The sequence below is a fragment of the Wyeomyia smithii genome, chromosome 3 (genome assembly GCF_029784165.1).
Source record: "Wyeomyia smithii strain HCP4-BCI-WySm-NY-G18 chromosome 3, ASM2978416v1, whole genome shotgun sequence".
Classification (NCBI taxonomy): domain Eukaryota; kingdom Metazoa; phylum Arthropoda; class Insecta; order Diptera; family Culicidae; genus Wyeomyia; species Wyeomyia smithii.
In genome coordinates this window covers 89,561,127-89,578,428 of record NC_073696.1, presented here as the reverse complement: position 1 = coordinate 89,578,428, position 17,302 = coordinate 89,561,127, and the positions used below count along the sequence as shown (strand labels likewise).

General features: G+C 37.8%; 1 protein-coding gene across 1 annotated transcript in view; it reads right to left on the bottom strand.

Moving 5' to 3' along the window:
• The window catches only part of LOC129730197 (uncharacterized), an 81,646-nt gene that overhangs the window by 19,991 nt on the left and 44,353 nt on the right, over positions 1-17,302 (bottom strand). Inside the window, exon 2 of the mRNA XM_055689349.1 lies at positions 6,714-6,917. Coding sequence (XP_055545324.1) covers positions 6,714-6,917 — 204 coding nt within the window. The remainder of the gene's footprint in view (positions 1-6,713; positions 6,918-17,302) is intronic.

Genomic DNA, 17,302 nt, shown 5'->3' with positions numbered 1-17,302 from the left:
CATGCAAAAGAATCACACGGAACCTGTCCGAGTAGGTATCACATTAAAAAAATAGTTAAACTGACAGATGACATATGTCGTTTCTGTAATTCTGAAGTAGAAACCTCGGAACACTTACTATGCCAATGCAGCGCATTGATTCAGCGAAGACTGCGTATTCTTGGAAAAGGCGTCCTTACGCCTAACGAGATATGGGCTGCTGAACTAACAAAGGTAAGCAACTTCATCAAAGAAGCCATACCTTCTTGGGGTGAAATGCAAAGTCTGGGGGCGGCTATCACTGATACCCATAGTGATGGAACGAATTGACAGTGCAAATAAAGTAACGCGGAGTACACCACAATATATCTAACTAATGGTAGCAGTGGTCATAGGCTCCTACAAGGGAAAAAAATCCAACTTTCCACGAGCAATAATGGCGGATAGTGCACTCAGCTTATTTTGAAGTTTTCTGTAGGTTTGGTAGGTAATTTTTATTCGCAACTACGGAGTAAAACATAATCATGTCGTAAGGGCCATCCACATACCACGTGGACAGATTTTAAACGATTTTGATTTTGTGCATTTAACGCGTATCGGACATGTTTCCAAGGTGTTAGTGTCATTATATTCCACTAGCGTGGGCAAGGGGGTGGATGGTTTTTGACCCTGGAGCGTGTTATCATGATGGTTGACAAAGGCAAAAATGTAATGTTATGACGTGAACTATGGAAAAATGTTGAGACACGCTTTGAACGCAGATTTCGACTAAACAGGGCTGAAGGCAAGGTCAAATACCATCCAATCTGAGTATTTTTAGATCCAAGATAATCTCTAAAGATTAGAAAATATCCTAAAATTGACAAATACTATCCAATCGGACTATTTTTAGAACCCAAAGACTAGAAATCGAATTTTGAAATACAATCTGGCGATTCGCGGTTTTCAAAAATGACCGAACCTAGTTGTATGTGTTTGGTAATATGGTTTATGGTTGGTAATATGGTTTATTTTGGAAACAAATTGATACCCAGAGGCCGAAAATCGACTCTGGACGCAATTTGAAAATCAAAGCTGGTGATTTCGAGTTTCTGAGAGTTATTGACATAAACATATTGATTAAAGATAATCCATCGTAATGTTATCAACTATCATTCAAAAAATTACACTGTGCTACAAATGAAAAAAAAAAATGCAAGAACTTCTGAAGTGACCTAGTGTAGTATGTAGGTCTTGTTGAGTGTAACATTTGCTCATACTAGAAATTATCCAAACACCCCCAAAATCTGAAGTTATGGTTCAAATACGGTTTTTTGGACCTCGGTGCATACAACTTTTTTTAACTTAGTCATTTCTAAACCGATTTTCAATATTTTGGCAGTTTTGGAAAGAGGATAAACAGGTCTTTCAAAACATATACAAGTTTGTACTAATATCACTGAAACATGTTGAGTTATTAGAGTTTAAATTTAAATTTTTAGATTTTTTCACGAAATGTTTCAACTAAAATTGAAATTTGTCACCTGGTTTTGTGAGAAAGATACTATAAATATACTAAAATTTTGAAAGTATATTCAATGACAAATCAAACAAAAGTGGTTTTTTGAAAATCGGTGAATATTTAGCTGAGTTTATGAAAACCAGAATTTTTGGCTACTATCGAACAATTATTTCACGGTGCTACAAATAAGAAAAAGTGCAAGAACTACTTAAGTGACCTAGTGTAGGTTGTAGGTCTTGTCGAGTGTAACATTCGCTAATACTAGAAATTTTCCAAACACCTCTAAAATTTGAAGCTATGGTCAAAATACGGTTTTTGGACTTCATCGCATACAATTTTTTTAACTTAGTCATCTCTTGTCCGATTTTCAATATTTTAGCAGTTTTGGAAAGGGGATGAACATTTTTTTTTATTTTAAATATATATACAGATTTGTACCAATATCACTAAAACACGTGAAGGAGTTGTGAAGTTTGGTTCGAATTTATCCCTTGCGATCGATCTCGAATGAAATCATGCAAGCAAAGTAACAAACAGCGATATGTAGTTCTACATCAAACTCGCGGTGGTGACTTTGCATACAATCCTTCTAATTTTTTATAACGAGATAAATACCTTATTGAAATAAAATTAAAATGGATTTTTGCTGATACTATTGATCTTGATAATTCTGATTTTTTTTATTACCGGACTGTTTTTTAATTAATCTTAAAAATTACAGAAATAATTAGTTTTTCTAACATTAATAATAAGACAATTTTCTGCTTGACGATTTGGACCTCTACATAACAGAGTTTATTATGAGAGAGTTAAGATAGTTTTAAATTTTCAGACGTGAAGCGAAAACACTTCATGAATTCCCCCCTTTGCCCCCCACGCCGCTTTTAAATCCGGGCCTGGTTGTTGTCAGGAATTAGGAGCCGCAGCAACACGGGCCGGGTATCAACTGGCAGTACAATAATCAGCATCATAAAATCACAATTTTCTGCAGTTTTGTGGACACGAAACTGCAGGAATGAAGGAAACCCGTTGAAAACTGAATGTTTATAAACATTTGAAATTCGACAGTTTTCGTGATGTTTTCAATGTTTACATTTTTATTTCACACCCTTTCCCAGAATCGGCAACATTCTTAAAGTTAATTTTACGTCAAAATAAATAAATAAATAAAACAACTTCTGACTGATGACGACACTTCTTTAACACTTGCCGACCCCTCCAGAGCCGAAAAATGGAAATTCTTTTACTTGCCATTCCGCAAGGTCTGTACCGATTTTGATCAAACCTTTTTTCAAAAGATCACAAATTTATCATAGTTTTTTGGACAGTAGGGGACATTCCGAAATTTTCCGTTGTTCCGGATTTATCGAGGGGAACCGTGGGGTAAGTACCCTTTCAGAGACACAGGCTAGATTAAAAAAAGTAGCGAAACCTTGCTTGCGACATATCAAACTTTAGGTTTTTGCAAAAAAAAAACACCATTGGCGATCGGAATTTGGCCACTTGGGCGTGTTTTGGCCACTACTGGCCGAGTTCTAGAAATCGTTTCCGGGAAAGGTTCCGAGACCTAGCTTGCGGCATATCGAAGATCTCGGACAGGAACGGCCATTAGTCGTCCAAGTGGCCAAATACCGATCGTTAATAGTGTTGTTTTGCAAAAACTCAAAGTTTGATATGTCGCGAGCAACTGTTTCGCTACCGTTTTAATCTAGCCTGTGTCTCTGGCAGGGTACCCACAGTTCCCCTCGATAAATCCGGAACAACGGAAAATTCAGGAATGTCCCCTACTGTTCCAAAAACTATGATAAATTTGTGATTTTTTAAAATAGGTTCGATCAAAATCGGTTCAGATGTTGCGGAATGGCCGGTAAAAGAATTTTCATTTTTTCGGTTCCGGAAGGGTCGGGTACGCATGTGTTAATCAGTATCTTTATTGTTGATAATGAAGTTTTTTAGACAGTCATAATTGAACTTGTTTTCTTTGAAGCCTCATCCTTTTTTTTCATTAAAACATTAGTATACTGTCTCAAATATCGAGTTGTAAAAACCTCCAATAGGTATCGTAATCTAATAAATTTCAAATAACAGGTGTTTCCGCAGCCCTTGATTGCTAAGCACTTCCTAAGGTAGGATGGAACGCGTAGAGAGAGAACATAGCGGTGAACCGTTTTTTCGCGGAAAAAGACTCGCTGTTGTACCGGTGTTGAGGCGAAAACCTCAACCGTGATGGTTAAAGGCTAAAAGAACGCCTAATCACATTCGATCAACACACTCCAGCAAGCAACGGCCCAAGAGCATAGGGCGGAAGTTACTTTTAGCCTTTTAGGTGCACTACCGATTCAATTTTTAATGAATGGCAACTCGAATACTTCACCGCGATACAAACCACGACGACGACAGTCGTATGATGGCACATGTTATGATCGAGTGGCGTTGATTGACAAAAAGCCGTTGGAGCTGTCAAACTTCGCTGTACGCGCCCGAAAGAATCCAAGTGTCGGAAACGTATGGCCAAAGGAAATGTTCAAGTATATGTGAATAAACAATTCATTCAACGGAATCAATATTTACAAAACAGTTATCATCAGTATTAAAAGAAATTGACAGTTTGGGATTATTTGTACGCTGTGAGCTCCATTCTGCTAGTATCGAGGTCGTATACGAAATCGCATTTCATTAGTGCTAGCGTGCACGACTGACAACTATTGTACAGGGTTTGTCATATCAACTCAATTCAAAGTGCAATGCGGGCATATGATAATATTGTCATTAGTTAATTGTTTTTTTTTATGACCTTTCGCCTGGTTTGAGTATGTTATATCGCGTGACACCGATTAGCGTTTCTAGTTTAAGTTGATTAATTATAATTGCATTTTTTTTAAACTTGATAAAAGCCTTTCTAAAAATTAGCTTTTTTGTCTACTAAGTAGAAAATATAATGCTACTAATTAATTAAATAATTATACATTTAGCTATAGTATGTTCAATTTCACAGTAAATTTTGTTTTTGATTGTTGGGTAAACCCCAAAAATGCATGACAGTAGAAGAGATAGAGATTTTTGTCCAGAGATTCAATTTGAGCTACTTTACACTCGTTTTCTTCGCGCATTTTGATTGTGCCTCTGCCTGTAGCAGAGAAATCAATAATAAATTAGTAATCAGCGATTTGGAATAACCCTATTTACACATGACACACATCACTTACAAATTTACTCAATAACTATGAGTAAAACCTAAATTAATCCACCTAGCGGTCAGACCCAGCCTTACTCGTTCAAACTTTTATTTGTAAAAATAGATTTACATGAACGCTTCAATCCAATAAATGTATATTCACTCTTTAGGTTCTAACATATTGATGTTGTAATCTATACATATAAAAATGCAGTCCGGTCTGTCTGTCTGTTTGATCCATATAGGCTCGAAAACTACCGAACCGATCGACGTGAAAATTTGTATACAGGGATTTTTGGTCCCGATAAAGGTTCCTATGATAGTTTGAAACCCCTTCCTCTTCTGGAAAAGAGGGGTCCGATACAAATGAAACATACATTTCTGCTCAACTCAAGAACAAACCAAGCAAATGAAACCGAATTTGGCATGTGGATGTTTTAAAGGGTAATAAATATGTCCATAATGGTTCGACGCCCCTCCCTCTTATGGAAGCACATGTTTCTGCACAAATTTCTGCATATCTCGCGAACTAATCAACTAAATGGAACCATATTTGGCAGGTGAATGTTTTTAGTGGCAACAAATATGTTCCATAATCGACCTCAGGCAACCATCACATCTTGGATTGTAAGATGGCAACTTCCGGTTTCTGGCAAACAGACAAAAATGGACGATTTACACCCAATATAATAATATCCGGATAAAGAAAGATACACAGGAGCTAAATTCGACCACAGATACCATTTTGAATTCTAAGATGGCGACTTCCGGTTCCGGAAAAACAGCGGCAAACGACCAAATACCACCCAATATGGGTATTTTCGGAATCGTAATGATGCACTGGAGCCACAAATCGACTTCAGACACCATTAGGAATTGTAGGATGGCAACTTGTGGTTTCTGGAGAACAACCAAAAATGGCCGATTCCCGTCTAACATGAGTATCTCCGGATCTAGAATGATACACAGCAGCTGAAATCGACCAAAGACCCCATTTCGGATTCTAGGTTTGCGACTTCCGGTTCCTGGGAAACAGCGGAAAATGATCGAATTATACCCAATATGGGTGTTTTTTCAGCCAGAATGACGCTCAGAGGCCAGAAATTATCTTAAATACCATTTTGAAATCCAAGATGGCGACTTCCAGTTTGTGAAAAACAGCCTAAAATAACCAAATACCATCCAATAAGAGTATCTCTGGAACCAGAATGATGCAATGACCTAACAATTGACCTCAGGCAACATTTTGAATCGCTAAATGGCAACTTATAGGAAACAGTCGAAAATGACCAAATAATACTCAGCATGGATATTTCCGTAATCGAGATGAAGCATAGAAACCAAACATTGACCCTTGACACCATTTTGAATTTAAAGACGACCACTGTTAGTTTCTGGAAAACAACCAAAATAACTGAATACCTCCCAATATGAGTATTTCCGGTGTCAGATTGATGTTAGAAAATTTGCTAAAAATGACCGAATACCACCCAATATGAATAAATTCAGAATTAGGGCGATGTACAGAAGCCAAAAGTCGAGGATGTTGTCATTTCGATAAAACCAATCATTTCAAACTATTTGTCTTTTGATTTTGATCATATCTTATGGCCGATTCGTCGTGCATTTGCAGACTTTGAACACATCGCAGGGAATCAATGAATTTGGAACGTTCAAATAGTACAAAACCACATTTAAATTATGTGGAGACCACATATATCAATCAAAGCAGGTATAGTTTTAAATAGCCTTTGAATTTCTTTTCTTTCCATAACTTTTGAGCCACATATCAAATTGTTATGAAATTTGTTATTTGTAAGTTTGGGAGATGACTCGTTCGTATGACACTAGTTATGTTCAAATAAGTCATGTAATCTTTAAAATAATAGACTTTCGTTGTTTTATTAACAATTTAATACATAACGGTGGCTCGCTATTTTTCACACCATGTTTTGTTATTATGTACTTCGTATTTCATAATTTGAATTTTCTAGTTAGTGTGAAAAAGATATTATTTTGAAAAACAAATTTACTAATAGCATTACACCCAATACTCACTGTATTGCTTCATCTTCTTGCACACCGCGCGGGTCTGCGAGAGCTGCTGGTTGAACGGATACGATCCAGTTCCCGGTGGGTAGCTGCAGTCAACGTAACTCCAGCGACGCTGCTGCTCGGTAATGATATCCTGGCTGAATGGATCGTCGCAGAAGGCCGCCGTCGAGGCATCGGATGAGCATCGCCAGCATCTCAGCGCATTTGCTGTGAAGAAGTGGTAATAACACAATCAAGAGGGGAATAAATTAGTCCTTGAAGTCAAAATCTTCAACTTAACATCAAATTGAATTAGTTCCAATTCAAATCGAAAATTAACGTGTACATTCATAATAGAAATGGTCTGTCAGACGGTTTGTCTCGTGGTTTTCTTTACTAGATTGAATAATTCGGATGAATGAAAGAAAGAAACGCTCAGTCGTGTCAGCAATTGGGATCTGTTTGACAAACGAAATTTTAAATTTGCTAACCAGCTGCCGGCTTCACGGGTAGCTAAATTTACGGCACACTTGCACTGCACTCAGAAAAGCGAACCGAACGCGGGTGGAATTTTTTCGAGAGTTCACGGCTGTGTATAAACAGACACAGTGACACAATTTGTTTGCTAAATTTGTTCCAATATTTAGTTATGATTTAATTTACGTCATAGGCTTTTGTCGCCCAATATTCGGTATAGCTATAACATAATAGTACAAATAAACCAGAATGTTTATTTCCTTTTATGACAACAGGAGAAATAACACATAAAATGTCTTGCATATGTGTGTACCGTCAAGGGTTATAAATATCAATCATCGATTTGTTTGCTTACTGACGCTACAATACACACTCCCCCACCCCTCACAACCCATGCGCCGATCGAAAATCTCACAACAAACATTCACGTACTATAAACAGAGGAAACTGTGCGAATCAGACTTGTCGCTGTGCTCGGGGAGATGAAAAGCTTGGCAGCGTGGATTAATTAAGTAGACAATTTTTCTTTGTCTCATGCTCTCTAGGTCATCCCAAACAATTTGATTGCCCTGTGTGGTAATAAAAGAAAGCAAACGATTGTCGTGTTGCTCTCTCGTTCGTAGGTACAATGTACTTTACTTGAACGACATGTCTAGGTATCGACATTTGATGTTGTTGACTTTATTTGATGATTGTATTTCTATGTATGTAATTTAAATCAGAAATGCTCTCAGTGAATCGAGATTTTTTAAAGAAAACATTTTATTTGCTTTATTGGTGCTCACATATGGTTGCAAAATCTATGTAACAAAAATGTTGGTTAAATTCCAAATTTAAATGTAGCAGTTGGAGTTTGTTTCTTTACGTAGAATTACGTCTTACAGCAACATTCTGGGTGAAAATTGAAATACCAAAACCATCGAGAACGTCACGAAAGTTGTCCAATTTCAATTGACTATAACTCAGTCAGTTTGTTAACGGACTTCCTCTATTTTAGCAGTAATCGATTGGAAAATTAGTAAAGCATTTACCAAAACGCGAATGATTGTGATTTTAGGATGCTAACTATTGTACTACAAAGAAGCAATGCATGTTTTTTAACGAAGGTGTGAAAAATGAACGAGAACACAAGACGTGCGTAAGTCATAGAAAAAAATTTCCTCATCTAGACGGAACTCGAATCTGCAATCTCCGGTGTGTGAGTAGTAAAAAACGGTTTAAACCTGATCGTTCATTATCTGGTCTGTCGTTGCCTAGGGCCCATGTCCAGCTGGGTCAGGATTTCAACAGTTCTTGAGTAAGCGCTATTTGCATCTCTGCATAAGCTTGTCTGACATACACGATTTTTGGGTGATACTTTTTGAGAGAGATTAACTTTCTTCAAAGCTTTCCAATTTAAATATTTCGTTACTTTTGAAAGGCCATACAAGGTACCAAACTGTACTTTAAATAACAATAATTATGCGAAAGTCATGATGTAAACCGTATCTTGCCATTTTGGAGGGTTCAAACACAGAACATTATCGCTTTCCTTTTTTATTTGAATTTCTGAGGTAATTACCTTGCATAGATATCAAATTTATAGAAGGTAAAAAATTTTATTTTGGAGGTAAAATTTCTTTTACCTTAATTGTCACTATGCCGTTAAATAAAATCACCACGCGCTTCCATTTGAGGATTATTGCGGTGCTTGATGGAGACGCATCTGATATATTTGGTGACATTAGAGATTTGAAAAATTCTATCTCCAAAATAATATTATTTGACAAAATGAAACAAACATTTTAATTCATATATATTTAGTTTTTATACTCTTCAATATACATCTTTCCTCTATCCTTTTTATTTATTATTGTATGCCAAAAGGTTATTGGGCAGAAGTGCTATTGCGAAGGGAATGGTTGTCTTTTATAACTGGCCCCGATTGCTTTACACAGTTTACAAGATGCTCGAGCTCATTGATAGAGTTGAGCTCTTTGGTTGAAAATCCGTGCCTCAATTCAGTATCACTTGATTTATAAAACCAGTGACCGTTTGGGGATTAGTACTCCAAAGAAGTTGAACCCTGATGAAGCGAGAGTCCCGCGAAAGCATAGCAAACTCGCTGGGCTCTTCGGTTCAGCTTTGCAAAAGTGCCAAGTGATTAGGAATTGACCCATAAATAATTTTTGAAGGTACGATGCAAGCTAATTCAAAAGCGAGGTAAGTGAAGGTTACCTATTCTAGGCAGCTACCCAAAACTTTAATTAGCAAACATTGACATTGATTTTCATCAATCAGAATGCAGTTGCATGCAGTTTTTTTTTTGACGGCGAAGAGGTGCTCTACCGACAACTATGTTTTAGCAATCTTCAATATTATTTTCGAATGGTTTCGAGTCTATTACACAACGCTCCTTGTCAGAGTTATCAACCATTAAAAAGAGAGAGAGAGAGATGAGAGAGAAATTTTACTTAATTTACCGCTTCAGAGCATCAAATCGAGTGTATCCCCTAACCCAACGACAGGAATTATATGGATATAAAACATGCTGTCGTAACTCGTCAATGGTCATAATTGCCCCGGAAACGGTAACTGGGTCGCGGATAAGTCGAGTATTGCGGCCATATGAATGACGAGCAGGTTCGAAGAATACGCGAGTACCAAGATGAACGGAGTGGTCTGCTTCAGTTTGTAACGCTACACCAAGTTGGTCTATAGAAAGGTTCGTATAGATGGTCGATTTCGTAACCATTGAGCTGACGGGCTGGTGACATTAACTAATGGGCTGTTGAGTGGTGAAATCGCTGTAGAAACCAGAGGGGTCAGATCATCAGATCAGATCTGGCCAACGTTGGGACCAAAAGTACATTCAGCAGAAATGGTGTGGAGTCGATCATTGACGCGACGTTCTACAGCCTAGGACTGAATATGAACTGGAGGGTAAAGGATGGAACGATCAAGAAGTGCTTAACTTCATCAAAGTAGCATTAATCCCATTATTGTAGAAATTCCGCTCTTGTCGCATAATCAGTTAGTGAAAAAGCTCAATTTGCCTCAAACGACGTTGTTTCAAGTGATTAGACGGGAAGGGGCAGGGTGGCAGTGATATTTGAAAACAGTAAATTGTCGAAATTCGCAAAGAAATATCTGATTTAGCAGACGATATGCTCGTGCGGAGAGAAGAGAGGTATTTTTGTAGCAACCAGCACCAATAACCAGGAAAGTTACGTCAACGAGTGCCTCCAAAACCGACTCCTGCCGTTCCTGCAGCAACACACGAGTTCCGTGCTGATTTGGCTTCATGCCACTTTGGCAAAAAGGTACTAGAGTGGTATGCGGCTAACAATGTCTAATTCGTGCCTAAGGATAAGAACTCGAACAACACCCAAAGCTTCACCCAATCGAACAATACTGGACCATCGTAAAGCGGAACTTACGGAAGACAAAAAAGTTGTTGGGAGCGAGCAGCAATTCGAGGTGAATTGGCGTGTAGCAGCTGAGAAGGTCAACAAGTCGACTGTACAAAATCTGATGCAGTATGTGAAAAGGAAGGCCCAAGCATTCGTTTTTTCATCGCAGAAGAACTAACCAAATTTTTTTCATCATATACTAGGGTAGGGAACATATTCTAAGCAGCTTAAGGAACCGCCTGTGAATTCAGACAAAATACTCGAAATTTGTTGGGTGAAATTCAAACAGTTGTATATCAATATGTTCCCTATCGTTTTGTCTGTCAGAATTTGTTTTCAGATTGTAAAACTAAGTTAGCAAACTTTAACAATAATCAATTAAAGTTACCAATCGAGGGACACTATTCCAATCACCCCGAACCTATTTTAAGCAGTTTCCATCTGTTTTTGCAGGCGTTTTTTTTTCAGCACCCGAAGTGGCTCCTGAATGGCTGCAATATAAGTCGATTTGTTTCAAATGCTGTTTGTTCACAGATTTCTTTGTGATTTACGGTATTTCTAATATTCGTAAGACAGCTAGACAATCAAAGTTTTCGTTTCCATCATTGAAATTGTCGATATTGATCAAAATGCAGGAGTTTTGGGCCTGTTTTCTTCGACTGATTAAAATAGGCGCTACTGCTAAGCCGTTCCTTACCCTACATGAACTTCTAAAAGAAAAAAAAAACATGAATTTTTGAATTAAGAATAAACATGCTCTAAACGTTATTTGTCGTAGCACTTTTTGGTCGTTCCACCCTTTAGACGACGGCTACACCAATAGCGATCATCAGTCGGTGTGTTATAGTACAAGCCATAATTGGAGGCGGCGTGGAGGGCACCTGGCTTGCCTGGATGCTGATCCAGTTGTCACACTGTCGCGGGCGTGTGACGCCACCATGCCTGGGATTCACTGGTGTACAGGAGGACTGACGCAATAGTGTGTAATACGGAGGATGCAACGTGCGCAAACCGTTGAGCATAAGATCGAGCATCGTGCAGAATTCGGAACTGCAAGATTGGCACTTGAGAGTGCGATGAAGGCGAGCAAGAGGGTGTTATTCGGGAGGTTATGCGCGAGTGCCAATAAGAACCCGTGGGGTACGCCTACAGCGATGATGGAGCCTATCATCGAGGGACTCTTTTCATGCCATGAGCAGACACATACCAGGAATGGTAGGCCACCCTGGCTAACATCCAATTCGTTTTTTCGCGATTTTCACGACACTAGTTTGCATTGTTCTAAGCAAGAAAAACATGACGAAGAAAATTTTTACCGACTTTCCACGGCCAGGTTATTACTGTGTTTACTGTGGGCCAATGTGTGAAAAAAAATATTGTGAAGAATCCTGGAAAATATTATTTCATTGAAATTTGTTCTTTATGTGATACAAAAGCTTCAAAATAATCAGAATATACATGAACATTACATTTTTTACAGATGAAGAGTGCGGGTTTGTAACAATGTCTGAATTAGGATCCCAATGGAATGTATGAGAAAAATTTGATCTTAAAATTTCGTTTCGCGCCAAGACTCGTCTTTTCGAAGGGAGCTCTTATACAAAATTTATGTGTAAAAAACTTCTAAAGTACTGTTCGATACATAGAACAATACCTGGGCCAACAACACAACAACAATATCGCACGCCAGCCTGGAGGTCTAATAGTCGAGATCGAGATTAGTTGAGTGAATTCGTTATCGTTATTGTTTTTTTGGCACATTTTGCATGTTGTAGGATAAGTATAAAGATACACCGTACCCCAGTGTTGAGTCGATAAAATTTCCAGCTCGAAAAGATCCTCGACCTCGATATCGCTAACCACAGAACCACGGGGAACACCTGGGCCATAATGGATTAATATTCGTGCACTCTAATTGAATGTTATTCTTCTGATTCACCAGAGAGGAATGTGGCATTCATATATTCGTATATTGTTAACTGTTTCAACTATCACAGTCTGGAATACAATAGATTATAATGAAAACCACAACATACACATGGTATGTTAGTGGTATAACGAACTGGACAACCAAAATACATTCAATTACACCACGAAAATATATTTAGATTAATGTTACCTTCAAAGGCGCACAAAAATTGAAATGGTACAGCTCATTTCGCATGTTCTGAAATATTACTTGACCACTGCTAACGAGGGAGTTGAACAGTAATCCTCCATGAAAAAGGGATTATCAGGATTTTCTCTTGTCGCTTTTTTTAGCAATAGTTTGCGAAACCGCCCGTCGGAGTCGCAAAATCACTTGTAGCTATTATAAAGCAGTACCTTCTCTGTTTAAATATATCATTTTATGGATAAGATCATTCTACGATGTCAAAAATGCATATAAAGGAAAACATGCCAATCATCAAAAAACTCACGTTTTCGCAGGGTTTGGATCTGTAACAGACCATAAAGTTTTCTGCTGATGTTGGTTATTACATTCACGCTAAGTTTCAAATCAATGATATATTCATTTGTTCTTATTTCTAATGGGTTGATTGAAGAATTGGATTCCCAAAGTGTCAGATTTCACGAATTCCTAAATAGGTCACGATTATCCAGTGAAGGCTATAATAATCTCAAAAAAGGTAACTCGCGCCGCTGCTCGGTGCAATCAAACTGGTTTTCGGAGTTAATAAGGCAAACTGCGCAGTAAATAAAGCAACTATTTTTTCAGTCGGCTACATTGTGCACATTTTTTTTAATTCATAACTGAAGTTCATGTATAGTTAATTGCGATGACATGATGTAAATTTCCGTCGAAGGTTAGTACACAATACGGTGTCTTTATGGTGATTCATGACTTTGGACAAAATTCTCTGTTTTCCACTGAATAAAATAGAACAAACAGTTCAAGAATATGAACTAATATAAGAGAATGAAGTCTATACTACTCGCAATCGTTTGTGAGTCTTAGTGAAGTTGATTTCAGGCGAATAAATATCAACATCGCTTGGAACGGCGTCTGCCAATAGCAGATTGAAAACAAACCATCGAAATAGTAAAAAACCGGTTTAAACCTCGCTTTGATCGTTCATTGTCTGGTCTGGTGTGGCCTGGAGACCTTTTCGATGTGCAGATCAAGACTAGTCAAGATTTCACCAGTTTTTGAGTGAGCGCTATTTGCTTCTACGCTTGAGCCTGTGTGACACACATACTTTTTTTTGTTTAGAGAGAGAGAGTAACTTGTGATTGCATCAATCAGTTACGCAATAAGTATAATTCATAAGTACAATGTGTAAATTAACTAAACAATAGAACCTAAAATTTGAGGTGACAATTCAATAGCTCACTCACTAAGGTTGGATGACTCGATTCACCTCGAGTTAAACATGTAAAAATTAACAAGAAAAAAAGCTTTCGCTGATGATATGCGGTAGTATGCATGCACAGTACACCCTATTCAAGGTTAGCGACTATGTCACACGCAAAGCGCTTATCCGTGCCACACAAGACCCCATGTTTATATCTTCTACAACCCAAAGACGATGATGTAATGCGTAGTATGTCGAATGACGTGGTACAGTAAAATATGTATCTATCGTATTTAGCCATCTCTCGCCACTGAATGGATTAACGACGAATTGGAATGTAAACAAAACAAGCGTACGGGAATCAACGGTAGCATCATCATCATCATCATCATAATGCAAACGAGCTTAGAATGGCCAAGTCGGTTGACGTGGTTTTATTTCAACATGATCCATGTGGATTTCTTTCCGACATTGTTTATCACCGGCGTACGAGCCGCACGTTTCTGCACTGGCCCCATAAAATTCATAGGTATATTCCATTCCAAGGCTTTGTTTATACCAGTTCTTACCAATTCCTTCGGCTGAGGGCCAATCTATTTTATCGGCTTCGATTGACCTATTCCATCTTTGCTGGCGCTGCGGGTGGTAGAACTGGAAGTGTACGATTATTTCTAGATAAAGAACAAAGGAAACAATTCGAATTTCCTGTTATCGAAAGGCACTCCCATCAGGATGAATCTATTTGTTAATGGAAGTGAGCTGTTCGGGAAACTTTTTTGCGTTATATATACACAACGGATAACGAATATGGTTTCGGGGTATTATAGGTGTGCCAGGATCTGGCCGTCGAATACTTATATTGTAGCTGATACCATGACATTGGATATGTGAATCTTACTTTTTGCCTGAAATATGCAATGCTAGATAGTGCAAATCAATACTGTAAAAGAATTGAACACTAAGCAATTTTATGGTATTTTGTTTTATCCAATACTTTCAGAATGTTCTTACACTGGAGGCTGAAGGTGCGGTAAAATTAATCCTGTTATATTAGCTCAAACAACACTTCACTTGTCATTGAAAAAAACCTAGTTCTACTGGTCATTTGGCTGTTGAGCCCCCGTTTCCAGATTTAGCAAAAAAAAAAAATAGTCCAACAATCATGGTTATGTGTTCATTTTGTACATTTGAAAGGCAATACGACTTATCGAAAATCTTGTGAAAGCGAACCAATACCTAGATTGCTTTTGACCAAAACACACAATAGAGTCACCTCAATTCAAACAATGTTGAGTATGCAAAAAAAAAACAAGAAGAAAAAAGTGAAATGTTAAGAGGCCTTATTTTCAATTGAATTGAAATGTGGATTTACTACCCAGAATATCGAAAGAAAAAAATTACACCACGAAAAATGATGCATTCGGTTATCGAGCGAATTGAGGGTTGGTGGTTTATCAGTTTCTTTCGCTGGTGTTAGTTGAAATATGCTAAACTTGTTCTGATACTTTCCAGGAGATTGAAACGAATGAAATTTAGAGCAAAAAGGGATTCCCCTTCATTGATTCGTTTGTTGAATGAAACAAACTCAAAAATGCACATTATAAATTTAAGACTTATTTTGCGTCAGTTATTCAAAGACTTGTGATGACTTTTCAAAAAATGACAGTCTTTTTTCGTCCATTATTTTGTCTGGTCTTCCGCTACCTTCTTTCCTAATTATTGTTGAAGGATGCTTTTTGTCTTTGAAAAGGTTTACCTTGAACTTCCAACCAAGATCTTTAGCACAGTTCAGTAGGAACTGCAAAATGCGCTTGCGCAATGCTTCATGTTTAGGCACCATTTTGAACAGAATAGAGTATGCATGAACAAAACAAAAATACTAACATAAAAAAGAGAGAGAGTTGAGTAAGAGAACCTTAAAAAAATCCAAAATTTTAGTTTTTATCCGTTTTACTAAAAATGACAACAAAAAGTCATGCTGAATGAGTTTATATCAGACTCTTAACAAGAATAAAAAACAATATAAATACTGCCTAAAAATATTGCATCTTGAAATTTTTTTTGTTAAGCTCTATATGATAATCACAATTATATTAACAAGGATATTCATTCACGAAAGTAGACCTGTGTGTTTTTTCTTCATACATTCGTCGTTAGAGGAAAAAAGGATAGCAATAGGAGAATATAATGCTGACTGAGCGGCAGCAGAGGTGTGGTGCAGTGAAAGGGAGAGTGTGGTGAAAGGGACTACTTCAACTGCGATTAAGTTGAGCGCGAGTAGGAGGAGAGTATCCACTGCCATTTACTCTCTTTTTTGACAAAAAAAAAATCACAATCATCAGCCAAATAAATACGAAGAGAACAGAATTGTTCGCTTGATGCACATCGTAAGAACAACTTCATATACCGAGTTGGGCACATTGAGAACCACGTATTGCGGCTTACGCTCACAACAAGAAATATATCGTAAGAAAGAAAGCAAAGAGAGTATGCCAACACCGACACTTATCTACTCGCATTTTTTCCATCGCTGTTGGTGATTAGAAGCACCTTTTTCCACGCAGATATATCCACAAACAGGCATCCAAATAGTACAACTCTTTTTTTACAGTCTTCTCAGAATACTTTTTCTGTTGCTGTTTGTTCGTGATACCAACCCGCGTTAACTTTCGGGTGATCGCATTGAGAACGTATTGGCAACAGAGCATCACAAAAGGAAACGAAAAACGTACTTCGTGTGTCGTTGACAATCGACTCAAGCACAAGCTCCTATAACGCTACTGTCATAGAGGAACGCTTTTGAGTGCCATCAAAAAACTGTCATCGCTTAATACATTTTTTCTCTGTCCACAAAACCACCAGGAGATCACCTGATCACCGAACAACAAATCAAATTTACCGCGTTCTCATTGATGGCAGATTTTGACGTAGAACTACGTCTCTCAGGTAGTTCGGCTACATACTCAGCTACATAGGGTTGTGAAATGAAAATCTAGAACCAGAAAGAGTGGAAAATTTTTCCAATTTTTAATGCTAACAAATCGGTTAGTTTTCGATAGATTTCCTTCATTCGTGCAGTAATAGATTGAAAAATCTTCTAAGATTATTTTCTAGGAGCAATGAAAGGAGGCGGAATTTAATCTTAGTTAAATCTTAGAATTAATCTTAGAGTGCCTACAAATGATACCAATAATTTCCAGGATTCGGGAGGAAGAGGGACTACCAAAGGAATGGATGGAAGTGGTTGCCCCATCTATAAAAAGAGCGATCGGCTACAATGCAGCAATTACCGTGGCATAATATTGATCAACATTGATACAAAGTCCTTTGCCAGATTCTGCTCCACCGTCTCTATCCGCTAGCAAAGAGATTCGTAGGACAGTACCAAGCGGACTTCACGCAAACACGCGCTAGTACCGATCAAATCTTCACTCTCCGGCAGATCCTT